This window comes from Varanus komodoensis, unplaced genomic scaffold (assembly GCF_004798865.1).
Source record: "Varanus komodoensis strain SLA01 unplaced genomic scaffold, ASM479886v1 scaffold8, whole genome shotgun sequence".
NCBI classification, from domain to species: domain Eukaryota; kingdom Metazoa; phylum Chordata; class Lepidosauria; order Squamata; family Varanidae; genus Varanus; species Varanus komodoensis.
In genome coordinates, this window is record NW_025336481.1 from 38,426,280 (window position 1) to 38,440,439 (window position 14,160).

General features: G+C 42.1%; 1 protein-coding gene across 4 annotated transcripts in view; it reads left to right on the top strand.

Annotated features, from left to right (window-relative positions):
• Positions 1 to 14,160, top strand: part of F13A1 (coagulation factor XIII A chain) — a 112,966-nt gene that overhangs the window by 32,812 nt on the left and 65,994 nt on the right. For all 4 annotated transcript variants that reach the window (XM_044454710.1, XM_044454711.1, XM_044454712.1 and 1 more), the window contains one exon: positions 8,436 to 8,624. In XM_044454710.1, coding sequence (XP_044310645.1) covers positions 8,436 to 8,624 — 189 coding nt within the window. The remainder of the gene's footprint in view (positions 1 to 8,435; positions 8,625 to 14,160) is intronic.

The following is a 14,160-nucleotide window of genomic DNA, read 5'->3' on the forward strand; positions in this document are numbered from 1 at the left end:
TCCCACCAACACTGTATTTAGATCCTATTTGTTCTTGTGGAGAGCGGTTCTGTCTATTTTATACTAATATTAGACATCATTTATGTACAAGAGGGACACATCAGCAGGCAAAGAGGCAGGCAGAAGTAAAACGAAGCAAAACCTAAGTGGGGGGCAGAGAACCAAAGTCAGTCCTGTGACAGCATACTCAGTGGTCACCCGCAAATATTCACTATTGCAGCAGTGGTGGGAATGGAGAACAGGAGTAGCGGGGAAAGGAATGCAGCATCCTGCAAGAGGCTACAGCTTCTGCACGGTGAGCATCTGTCCAGTTGGTTAGGGTGTCTCAAACTGTTGCCACTTGCAGTCCAGCAACTTCAGAAGCATCCCACGTTTGCTGCCCCTTGCAGAACTGCATGTCTGGAACCTGAACAAATGGCACCATGGTGTGGAGGATCCTGCAGTGTGTGCAGCTTCTCAGTCCAGTCCTGTATCTTGTGGGAGTTTTGACCTGCCCGATGGCTAGGCCCTTTCCTGGCTATGTTGAGGTCTGAGGTGCTGCTGTATATGGAGGCTGGTTGCTTGTGCATTGGAAAGCGCCATCCAAAAAAGGACCTCGATCGCATAAAATTTGACTATGTTAATACACAGCTATAGAGGCAAACAGAAATAATACAATGACTACAATTAAAGTTGAAATGAAATGCATCTCATCAAAGTGGTAAAGTTGAGCTGTGTGCCTTAATCCTACATAGAATAAACCCAATATTAATCCTGCATAGCACAATATTAATCCTACATAGAATAAACCCAACAAAAGGAATACAATGTAAATTACCATATTTTTCACTCTATAAGACGCACTCCCCCCCCCCCAAAAGTAAGGGGAAATGTCTGTGCGTCTTATAGAGCAAATGTGTGTGTGCCCGACGCACGTGGCACCACCTGGCTGGCACACGCTCGGTGCATGCTGCTCCACCCCCCCCCCCCGGCGCAGGTGAGAGCTGTGCCGCTCAGGGGGAGCGGTGTGGAGGAGGAGGAGCCGCGGGCTTTAACCCGCTGGACACACGGAGAGATGGACTGCTCATCCCCACCGCCTGGAAGACCGCTGCCAGCATGCTGCCGACCTGGCTGCACCACACCTGGCTGGCATGCGCTCAGCGCACCCTGCTCCGCCCCCCTCCTCCGGCACAGGTGAGAGCTGTTAATCACAGATCGGTGTGGATTCTCAAATGGCAACCCATCTTTTAATGAAGCCCATGGGGAAGTGATGGGGAATGTGCCTGTGATTATCAGGAAGCTTTCCATGGATCCCTCCTCTAAAAACTAGGTGTGTCTTATGGTCAGGTGCGTCTTATAGAGCGAAAAATACGGTAGTTGTGGCTGACCTAAGCCTTATTCATTTCAGTGGGTCTAGCTTACACAGAACTAATGTTAGATACTAACCTCCATCTGTTGTCCAGGGCCGGGCTGTTGACGAGCAACTTCCAGATGCTTGATTTTCCTTCGTAGGAATCATTAAATGGGACTTGGATTGGAAGCCCTGCAAATAGCAGATGTCTTCAAACAGAGGACTTCCCCTGTAAAGTGGGACATTATTCCATGCTACTTATAGATAGTCAGTTCATTAGCAAATACATGGTGCCTGTAACCCCCGTCGTGCTAACCCAGATTGGTGGTAGGTGGCCTGTCCGTGAAGAGCTTGTTCCCCTACTTTCTACACTTTCTTCCATGTTAAACATGCACTCAGCTGTATTTTTGGACAGTGATGAGAATTGGAAAAAATAAAGACAAAAACTAACAAGCATCAGAACAACATAGCAAGTATAGTGCTTGGATCAGGTAGTGGATTGTGCAGGGAATGTCTTTGCAAAGAGTTTTGATGAGGACTTTTTTATACAGTAGACAAATACATCCAATCAGTCACTAGTTCTGCACTTAGTTATGTGCTGGGAATGCTTCAGTAAGATTTATGTATAAGGAGGTGCAGAATTTTTTTACTTTAATTTGTCCTATGCCAGCAGGGGTGTGTTGGGAGTTGTAGGATTTTTTTCAGATTGAACACGCATAGGATCAAACCCTTAACTAATTGGCTAGTTTATCAAGGAATGTAAATGTGTTTTGTTCAGTGTGGATCTTTTGGCTACTGTGGCCAATGGATGGGTAGTCTGAGGGTATGATCTAGTTCTCTTATACCCCACCAGTTCCCATGTGCAAGAGGCCCCTACCTTTATGTAATGAAGATTTAGTACTTCCAGGGCAATTGGAAACAGGGAAAAATTGTCGTTTCAGAAATGAGGCAGGTTGGTGGAACACACATATGGAGGTCTGCCAACCTGTTTCATTGAGAAAAGAGCTTTTCTGTTAATTTCTTCCTCTAAGACAAGCTAAATCTCTGGCATGCCATTGGTGGGTCCCACTCAAGCAGTGGAATTGGTAGAGTTCAAGAGATTCAGTGGGACCATAAGCTCCAGATTGAATTCCACCAGGAGACAGGATGGCCTCCAAATTCACCAGCTCTTTCAAACTGGGTGAAGAATGAAAAGGGTATTTCCCTGATTTCACAAGGACAGAATTAAAATATTCAAAGAATTTTACAGTGGGAATGCTAACTAGGGAGAGAAGCTTCCTTTAGAGTTTTGTTTTTTTAATCATTTGGTTGTTGCACTGGGTAGTTGCAGCTGCCCTTGGAATGGTTTTATTTGAACTATATCACAAGTTTTGGCCAGATATGGTCTGATCACCTGGCCACAGTCTTCCACACCATGGTGAGATGCACTGTATTTTTATTTAAATTACGAAGTCATTTCAAAATTTGTAGCTATGCATATACATTAGCACATGCAAAACTGATGCAGATCACTACCCTCTTCCTTGGTGATGCCTCTTTGCTGAGCATTAATAAGTGGCCACCCTCATCATCAAAATGACTTATGATATTTATCAAGCACAACAGATACAAGAAGAACCACATGCTCAGAAAATAAAACTGAACAGCCTGACCAGCTCCAATTGTGCAAAAATGCTTCCTGTTCTTTCCCACAGGGTATGTGATGTCAGTTGGCTCTGTTGTGCATGGGTTTGTGTGTGTGTGTGTGGGTGTGCATGGTGGGGTGGTCCAACCAGTCCTGCTGTTCTCTTTGCCCGCTCATGTTTCCTGCTCTGATGGGATGGAGGTGGAGGAAATGGAGGTGGTGTTGGTGGGGGGCAATGATTGCTTCATAGTGCATTAGCTCATACACTGTGACTGCATATTTCTGAAGGTTTTTTTTTTTCCTGTGGAGGCAGGTAGGACAGAAGGCAGCTGCTAGCAGGTCTGCTTTTTCCTTGCCATCTTTAAAAATGACATACAAATCTTTTTAATGCTGCCAGTTAGAGCAATACAGCCCTGGAGTCAATGACTGAGGAAGGCTGCAATCTCTTCCACACTTCGAGATGCAGCTGGACAGCCGTAGGAGAGGGGGATGGTGTCACTTGCAGTTCTGTACAGAGCAGGGGTTGGACCTGATGGCCTTCTTGGCCCCTTCCAACTCTACTATTCTGTGATTCTGGGAAATCAATAAAAGCTCATAATGTTGTAACATTCTGGGGAGGAAATGACAGACCCCACTGGGATGTACCATTCTCTCCCCTTCTGCCCTCCCCTACAAAACATTTTCAGACTTGACTCCCAAATGATGCTATGTTATCATGAGCTAGGATATCTCTAGAAGAGATGCATTTTAAATAAAAGAATTTTGAAGAGGAGCAGCAAGAGATATGCTTTGCACCCCAGTTGTAATGGTCCTTACATGTTTGCCCCACCAATTGTTTCCTCTTTTTAAAATCTTGGCTCAAGCCACCCTTGAACTTGATCTTTTGGTTCCGATTCATTGGGAAGTAACCTAGTACTAAACTGAGTGACAAGTTTCTACTGCAACCCTATCAAGGCTTCTGATGGTATATAAAAAAAACTTTTATTCATACTTATTTGCTTGCTCATGCATTTATTATCCTGACCTTCTCTGGCAAGGAGCCCAAGACAGCTTGCATAAACCTCCCCATTTTATCCACACAACAACCCAGTAAGGTAGGCTAGGCCAGGAGTCAAAGGCACTCAGCAAGCATCATAGTTGAGTGGGAACTAGAACACAAATCTCTCAAGTTCCAGGCCAACACTCTAACCTAGCGGTGGCAAACCTATGGCATGCGTGCCGCAGTGGGCACGCAGAGCCCTCTCTGTCGGCACGCGAGCCAAGTCATACCAGCATCACCCCAGCAGCAGAGCATTGGATAACAGCAGATACAGGGGCCATGCGCATGCTTGGAAAAGGGTAGTGGTGCCAGGAGATGATGTCACAAACCACAACTCATTAGCTGTGAATCGTCCGAGCTTTCGCATGGCCAGTCAGTGTGTTGCCAAGGTTATATATATATTTGCTTGGAATGGCTGTTTTCAGGCTTTATTGCGGTGTTGGCACTTTGCAATAAATAAGTGGGTTTTGGGTTGCAGTTTGGGCACTCAGTCTCTAAAAGGTTCACCATCACTGGGTTAGGGTTATAAAAACAAGGTGTCCTTGCATGATTTTGATGGTTGGAATCTGTTTAGAATGGGCAGAAAAGTTGAGATGTGCAGAAAAAGCTACTCAAGGAAGGCTTTTTCAAATTTGCCCTCTTTTTAATGGAAATTTAACCCTATATTAGGGTTAGGGGTGTGCACCAGGGTAGGGTTAGGATTAGAAAAACGAGGTGTCCTGGCATGATTTTGATGGTTGGAATGTGTTTAGAATGGGCAGAAATGATGAGCTGTGCTGAAAAAGCTACCTGAGGAAGGCTTTTCCGTCTCTTTCGATGGTATTTTACCTCTATATTAGGGTTCGGGGAGTGTACCAGAGTAGGATTAGGCCAGTGGTGGCAAACCTATGCCCTGCGTACTACAGTGGGCACGCAGAGCCCTCTTTGTCGGCATGCTAGCCAAGTTGCCCCAGCATTGCCCCAGCAACCGAGCACTGGATAACAGCGCACACAGGGGCCATGCACTTGCTCAGAAAGAAGTAGAGGCACCAGGCAATGATGTCACGCACCACAACTCATTAGCCACAACTCATCTGAGCTTTTGCATGGCTGGTCAGTGCACTGCCAAGGATAGACAGACAGATGCTTGGATTGGCTTTGAGTATTTTTTTTCTAAACTAAAACCTTAGTTTTCAGGTTTTATTGTAGTGTTGGCACTTTGTGATAAATAAGTGGGTTTTGGGTTGCAGTTTGGGGACTCAGTCTCTAAAAGGTTCTCCATCACTGCTCTAACCACTATATCACATGGGCTTTTAGTTCCCCATGTCATAAGGCCTAGAAACTTGTCAGGTTCTTTTCCTCCTTCAAGATGAAAGAACAGGGCACCATGGTAGCTATTCAATTCTTTACTGAAGATCACAGGGCAAACATTTGGATGAGCATTTGTAGATTCCTTGCCTACATTGAAGTTGAAGTCTGCTAAATGTAAATTAAAAGCGCAATCCTATAACACCCTTTAAATCAAATACCACTTCAATGAGCACTGGATCTTGAGCCAAAATGTGTTGCTGATTTCCATCCCAATGGCATTTTTGCAGCAGAATTAAAAACAGATCTAAAAAGGAGCCAACTTACATCATATGCTAAAACTTGAGGCACCGCTGAGGAGAATGCCAAGGAGAAAAGCAGCACACATTGTTCCCAACCATAAATATTCCTGATGAAATATCTTTCTTAATGGGGATGCGGAGGATAATAACCAATATAATGTGATGTCCTGAGACCTATTTCTTAATGTTGGTCACTACAGCACAGCTGGGAAGTAACCTTCTTCCCCACTGTGTAGAAACTATATACAAGCACTGCTGGAGTTCCCAAGTTAAACAGATATTTTGGTGAGATGCGTTAGCTGATGCATTGACTCCTGTCAGGAGTGGGACATATGTGGACCTCCAGGATGTGGAGTTGAACTGCAATTCCCATCAGCCTTACCCAGAATTAGCAATGGTGAGGGAAATGAGAGGTGCAGTCTTGACAACATCCTTGCCACCCTGCTCTGTCCAATGCAGCAATCCATTTCTTTACTTAATTTGTATACACCTGACCCACAAATGCCCTTGTGCGGTTTTCAGACATAAAACCAAAACAGAACAGCATCAAAAGCAAAAACCAAAACCAAAGCAACAGGAGAAAGTATCCAAAGAAATGTGATATTAAAACTGAGGAGCCAGCAGTAAAACTAGTAATCATACAGTATAATGTATACTGTATTTATACTAAAGTGTATACTGTATTTTTAATGTGGATTTGTATACTGCCCAGAAAGCTTTGTCTATTGGATACTATAAGTAAATAATTAGAGCGATTCAAGAGCTGTGCAGTGTTACTCTTCAAGATCCATGCTCCTTCACTGGCTCACAACTGGAGAAACTGTTCAACTATGGAGTCTCTTCTGGACTGTACCACTGCAGACTAGAGGTGTGGGATCCCCTGTTTGGATGCAACCACTAGAGTCCAAGCCCACCTTGTTTGTGGAAAGAAGGAAGGAGAGGGAACTTTCCTTTGATTCTTACACTGTAAAACTTGTCATTGGTTATTGTCTGGGTTGAGATTTCATCCAACTCTTACTGTGTTTGCAGCTCCTAAGAGGATTCTTCTTTTTGCATTGTTTGTTTTTGCCATAGCCAGAAGCATCCTGGGAAAGACAAAGAGGGATTTATACTGGTAACACCCTCCAGAACGAATTATTCCAGAGAGGAGATGGAGAAGGGCCATTTTACTTAAGAGGAGTCTCCTCTGTTCTTCCTTGATTGCAATCCATCTCTTGGTGGTGGTGATGGTGGTGGTTGTTGTTGTTGTTAAACATTGTCTTAAACATTATCTGCTTTCCATTTATTTGTACAAGGCCAGCTGCTCTTTGGAGGGTAGAAGTTTGGTCAGGAAATACAGGTAGTTTGGTCAGGAAATACAGGTAGATTTCCAGGGGACAGGAAGGATTTCTGATTGCCAAAAGGACTGCCAGCATAGCTTCCCACGCCCGCCCTTGCCCTCTATGCGATTAGATCTAAAAAGTTGGGGGAAACAAGAGTGGGTTGCTATGGGCTCAATTTTGCACTCTGCTATTTAAAACAAATTGTTGGGCTCATAATCCTGGAGTTCTAAGGTTATCTCTTTTGTCCCTGGAGCCTGTCAGTGGAGCCTGGAGTTCTATTAAAAAACACCCACCTCAGCATGGCTCAGAAGCCTGTTCCTATAAAATCTGCTCAGGTGGCTCACAACATAAGTAGGATAAAGTACAATTTAAAATCACAGCATCATAAAATAACCGTTTGCTGCACTTTTGCCCCAGTGGAGCAAATGGTGGGACATCCAGAGCAGGATTTAGGAAGATCAAGATTCAAGTAAGTGTATGAGGTAGTTGGCAACATATTCTCCATTTTCAAACACAAACAGTGCATGTTTTTATCTTCATTGATTAGGAAAGCTACCTCTGATATGAATCTGCCTGATTATCAAAATTATCTGCTGAAGAGCTTTTCAGGTCACCCTGTCTTCTGAGGTGAGATTGGTGAAGACTATGGGTGGGGCCTTTTTGGTTGTGGCACCCCATCTTTGGAATGCCGTGATGATTCTCATGTTTTGGGTCAAATGGAGAGCTTTTTCCTTGACCTGACTTTGAAGAACTTTAACAATGCGCATCTGCTCAGAAATATGTCAACTCAGTGAGGCTTACTTCCGGATAGAATTGGTAGCCCTGCATTTTCTTTTTAGAACTGGTGTTTAAACTGGAAGCTTGCTGCTATAATGTTTCAATAATCCTGTTTAGTATGTTTCTTTTTATTTATTGTTGATTTCCAGGTGGCAGGGGGTGTTCTTTAGAATGGAAGGATGGGGTATTGCATTTGCTAAATAAATAGGTTATGCTAAAAGAATCAATTGTGGGAACTTGATCAAGGTATATAAGTCTTATGATTTATGAAGTATCCATCTCCCCAACTCCTGATATCACCTTGCTTAGAAGAAATAGGTTAGACATACTTCTCCCAAAGCTGCTAATGCAACATCAGAAACTATTATACAGAATGTAAGACAAAAGATAGGTGATAAAACTGATAAGAGTACCTGCATTTTACTCATTTCGAAACTCTGTTAAAATATTTTTAGAAGTACTGTATGAACAGAATCTTCAATGACTCTCTCTTCAACTCCACAGTAAAGGATTTACCTCCTCAAAGGATTGTATTTTCAGCCTTCAGGAAACTGATCAATATTCCAGGTTTTTAACAGGACAACTGTCATCCAGATTCAAAACTCTTCCAACATTAAATAATGTCAGGTTTATGTATCAATAATAACATTCACAGTAGTCATGATTTTTTCAGCCAATGTTGTGAAGAGATGCAAAACTTGATTCAACTACAGATAACCGTTGCTCTAATGCATTTCCATCTTTTTCATTCCAGATGTTTTGGAAGTCCAGAGAATCAATTTGTTAAACACTGAATATGAAATTAATAAACGGGAACATCACACATACTATTACCACAACTCGAAGTTGATTGTGCGCCGTGGCCAGTCATTTGAAATCAGGATTTCCTTCAACCGCCCACATGACCCAGCAAACGATGTATTCTGGCTGGAGTATGTCATAGGTGAGTGGAACACAGTGGCTTCTGCTAATATTTGCATAACGGTTTTGGGCAAGTGCCTTGGGTAGAGCATGAAGTATAAAAATGGACTGAGGAGGGACAGAGTATGTTCTCCTGGGTGATACGAACCCTGAGATATGGAGAAAATGCCAGTTTGCAAAAAAAAAAAAAAAAAAAGCAACACATACCAACAGAGACAAAATAAAAATCCACTCCCCAAAAGCTGGGGAAATTTTTGGGTGGCAGATGGACAATGGAAAAAAGCAACAGCAGAAGAATAGCACATGGATGCAATGGCAGGGATAACAGAACAGGGGTGAAAAGTTTGACTGTCAGTCAGAAAGCCAGAAAACTAGTTCCTAAGAAGGACCGGCACATTGCATAGGGTGTCACTGCTTATTAAAAGGAACAGTGATTAAAAAAAAGGAAGAAATGTAGAATTCTGCAGCAGACATAATTGTAACCATCGTTTAGTGTTGCAGAAATGAGTTTAGAGGAACTTCAGGTGCTTTTCTCAAGTACTTCATGAGGAGGAGTTCAAAACTTTCTTCTTCTTTAGAATGAACCACTGTTCTTTATGATGTCCAGACTTAGGGAATTGTAGGTTTCTTTGCTTGCTTTTTTTAATTTATAATTATAATTTTTAATGACGAATTCAAAATATGGTTTGATATTCTGGCTTCTTGACTAACCACAGTGAGGAGAAACCATAGTTTCTAAGCTGGTTATAGGGAAGGATGGATATCTACAAATGGAGATGAAAAAAATTGATTTTCCCCTCATATATATAAGAAAGAATGCGCGTAAGTTGAGACTCCCGTAGGATAATTCTTGCAACACTAAATCAGGATTTAGTCATGTTATGTCCAATTCAAGCTCATAAGACAATATTCATAACTGAAAAACACGGAGTGCACTTCTGCATGTGTGAGTTGCTGCCACACTTTATATTTTTACGTGCAGATATTCAGGGGCACCTCGATATGCAATGTGCGTCTAGTGTTTATTGCAGTGTGTGCAATTTATCAGTTTTATTTTGTTGTGTGTGGAATTGTTCTATGTTAATGTTTTTATGGTTTTATTGGAATTTGCTTGAATGTTCATTGACTAGAGGGGCAATTCAGAAATATGTGTGATAAATTATAAAGAAAAAGTGAGAAGTTGTGCATGTTTCTTTGGGTATTCTTACTTCCATAGAGTGAATACAGCAATCTTAATTAAGACTAGCCAACTTTAACTAACTTTTGAATGGTCAGCTGGATGCCTCTGGAAACTCTCACAAACAGGGCATTAAAAAGATGCTAATCCCTGTTGTTACCCCTGGTAATCAAACGTCTATTGCTGGGCCGTTGGCCAAATATGACCTATCCAGGAGTCTCCAACCAGCAATTAGTTGGTGGTGTCCTGGTTCTTGTGCAGTTTTCCCCCCAAACTAAGAGGCTGAATGTTCCTTTCTTGGGCTCAGTAATTGGCAGTAAGTACTTTAAGCTAACATATATTAGTATTTTTAGTATTTTGCTCCTGCTCTCTTCATCTTAGACTCCCCACACACACTCTCAATTTTGTCTTCAGCCCTACGCACCTTTGGAATGCATCCCCAAGATTTTTTCTGAAACTGGACTTGCCCTTGGCCTCAGAGAGGTCTAGCATCTTGGTATGCCTCCTCTGAACATGGAGGTAAAGCCTATGAAGGGATCTGTCATTCATAAATGGGTGTTTTATGCCTCTCTTTAAAGTCATGTAAGGATGAATAGGGAGCTGCAGAATGCTGGGAGTTGTAGAACTTTTTCCATCTGAAGGATTGCACATGCAACTAATAGTCGCATGGAATGCATTGGCCCAAGTTTGTGACGCACTGTTTAAAGAAAAAATTGTTATTCTCTTTCCCAAACTTGCCACACACTGAATTGATTACTGGTTGATTACTCAACATTTCACTCTTGGCCAAATGGAAGAAGTGCCCTCTCCTGAAAAGCATTTAGAAGAAATGTCCTCTTGATACAAACCTGTTACATTCAGGTTTGTGCCGTAGATACGAAAGCTCTGCGTGCAGTGAATAATCTGTAATGGTTTATTCACACATGCAGCCGATCAATGAATATCACACCCATGAGATGTATGAGGGAAATTCCTTTCAGTTTCTGTCTCTGCTAGGGGTGGACTATTTCCACTTCATTTCTAAGTTTGTTCTAGCCTAATTCTGCATTAAGATGTGGTATATTTTTAAAAAGATCTACATGAAAATTCATACAGAAACATTTAGCAACATACTTGCTTCTGAACATATTTCTCTCACAGAAGTTAACAGAGATTTTTAAATATAGCTGTTTTACATATACAGTTTATGAATGTATTTTATCATAAAATGGACAGCTTCTTAAAGCTAAGAACCACAGCACAATATTTAGAGGAGGGTGAAATTACATTCTGTTCTGCGTATTAGTCTGAGAGCTGCAGATCTGGCAATTTGCACCAGAATTCATATGCCCATACTGACTGGGGTTGATGGAAATTATGTCCCAACACATTTGAAGGACAGGTTAGAGTAAGCTGATGCCCTGTGTCATGTTTGTGGCCGATCTACTGTTTGCTCCATGAGAATTACTGATGCTAATTCCCCCTCCGCCCCCCAGCTTACTGTTACAAACACCTTGAGAATTGGTTCTGAACTGACATTTCATTTATCTTCCTGGGAACTAGCAGCATGTTTGCATTTGTATCATTGATTTCTCTCCCCACTTCCTATTGCTGCATAATAATCACATAGTCATTTATTAGATCTCCTATTTGTAAAATAGCATGCATTCAGCATATAGGTTGGTACACTGTGAGAAGTTGTACAGTTTTCCATTTTTCTTTTCAATGACCTTGGATTCCAGTGAAAATTGGACAAAACTTATTTGGCTAAATAAAGGGGGTGTTCTTAGGTCTAAGGCAACATGAGCAGGGAAAGTCACCTTTGGCTTGGCCACTCCTGGCATTCACAATATATTTGGCTGTGGGTTTTCACCACAAATGGCAGGAAATCCCTGATGAGTCTCCAGCACAGTGTGTGCTATTCTCCTCTTGCAGGCGGGAATTGTGCCACAGGAGAATCACAGAACGGGCCTTCTGGGTGTTGTGGCTCTCGGGAGCGGTCCTCAGGAGGCAGTCATGCCTCCCTCCATCTTTCAAAGTACAAGTCCTAGGCAAGCTCTCACTATTTGGAACAGGGCAGCAGCTGCTTGTTCCGTGCTGCTACCGCTCACAGAAAAGCTCCCAAGATCCCGAAGTCCCATCTCCATACAGGCTCCACAAACATCTTCGAGCACAATGCACAAGTTTTTCCTAATGGCAATGGGCACGTAGCCTGGAATAGGGATGGGTGAGAATTTTGTATTGCTTCAGGTTTGATTAGAAATGATCCAAGATCAGAAATATTTGGGAGATATATTGGGAGATATATAAAGAGCTGGAGATATTAAAATGGCATGTGGAAGAGAATGAAACAGATTCATTCATTTGGAGTGCATAGCTTTAAAAAAAAGTCTGTATTTGATCCCCTGCATAATCAGCCATGTGAGGGCTGAATTAAGTTTGCCAATGGCTTTTTTCCCTTCCAGACAGATCCCACTTCTTTAACATGTATAGGGCAGTCAGGTGCAACCCAGTTTCTCGGGACATGTAGTGTGTTCCCACAGCCCCATTTTAAGGTCAAGCTGGTGGAGCAGTGGTTAATCTTTGTATATTTGTATATGGCTGTTCAACACAGAAAATACTGGGAAGCTGCTGTACAAAATTAAAGAACATAAACAATTTCAAATATAAAATATTGGTTATATAAAAATAAAAACATTCAGTATGAGCAATCAAATACCAGTGGCCATTAGGATTCTTCAACTACAGACTGGCAATCCATTAAGAACAGTTTCAACTCAGTCAGCTCAATCTTAAGGGTGCTTTTAAAAGCAGAAAGTGAAAGGCTAAATATATTTACTGAAGTAGGGCACCCTACCCAAAGGGGTCACCACCAGAAAGTCTCTGTCTCTTTTGATCTGGTCAGCCTGATTGATCTTGCTGGAAAGCAAGTGAGGAAGGCCTCCACTGTCTCCTATGAGACCTGTGTAGGTGCATGCAGGGGCAGATGGTCCTTCTGATAACCTGGTCCCAACTTTGGTGTTTTAAAGTTTACAACCAGCATTTTGGATTGAGCCTGAAAATGAACTGGCAACCAGCATAGCTGATATGATATGCTCCAATCACCTGGTTCCCAGAAACAATTGCACAGAGGTATTTACGTATTTACAGATTTATTTAAAACATTTTAATCCCATCTGTATATGTGGCGGATCTCAAGACAGCTTACATACCCAAAAGTGTAACAGCTCATTAGATAACATAAATTCAGTATATAAAAATATGCAGTTAAAAAAATCTGTATTAGATAATAAAATCATTCTACCATTAAAATGCTGGGTGACTGCAAAGGTTTTCACCTGGTACTAAGATGAATCAAGCATCGGTGCGAGGTGCTCCTCTCTGGGGTGCTACCACAGAAAAGGCCGTTCCCTGGGGTAGCTGCTCTTCTAACCCTTTAAAGAGGAACCTCAGCAAAAGATCTCCACATTCAGGCAGGTGTATATGAAAGGAGATGTTCCTGCAGATTCCCAGGCCCTAAACCATTTATATGCTTTGCCAGACAAGGCTTGCCTACTGTCATCAAAGGCAAACCCACCCAGAGTAAATTAAAGTACTCCAGTCTGGACATAATCTAGGCAAGCATGCCTGTGGCAGGGTCTGCCTCCTTCAGATTGGGCTGCACTTGTCAACTTGGCTGATAAAAAGCCGCTGCCTATACTGATCAGCGTGGCAGACAATCATGTGATGAGCTTGCCTCCTTACTGAAATAAGGAGTTCTTCTAATAATGGCTTATTTAAAAAGCAGCTAAATGATTACATCTACTAATGAGCCCTTCAATCTTATTTTTAATAGCATCTTCCTGGGTACAACAATAAATCTGTTGATACATTTATATATCACCCCCTTCCATTAATGATCTATTTCTATGCACAGCTATAAATCTTTGGGGCTATTTGACCTCTGCCAAAACAGCTTCGTAAAATCCATATATATTGGTCTGGCCCCTAAACACTTTTGTTATATGCCAATTGATTGATGCACATTCAAACATCTGCATAAGAGCTCTTTGGGTTAAATTCAACCTTTTCTTGGTTCCCTGGACTAAGATGGTGATCTGAGGACTGGTGATTTCCCCTTTCAGTTTATTATTCACTGTTTATTGCTCTTAATACTCATACAGGGTTATAAAATGTGGAGATGTCTGAATGCCAGGCCCAGCCCCTGCACAGACACTTTCGGATAGGTTGTGGGGTCCTCTTGTCCTTAGGGAACTCATAACCCCACCCTCTAAAGTATCCATAGGTGTCTGTAATGGCCGCAGCTGCCCACAGACTCCTGCAGAACCTTTAAACACATTTTAAAATTCTTTCCTTTTTTGTAGATATATGTATCTAGATTTATCAATAGCCATAGCAATGA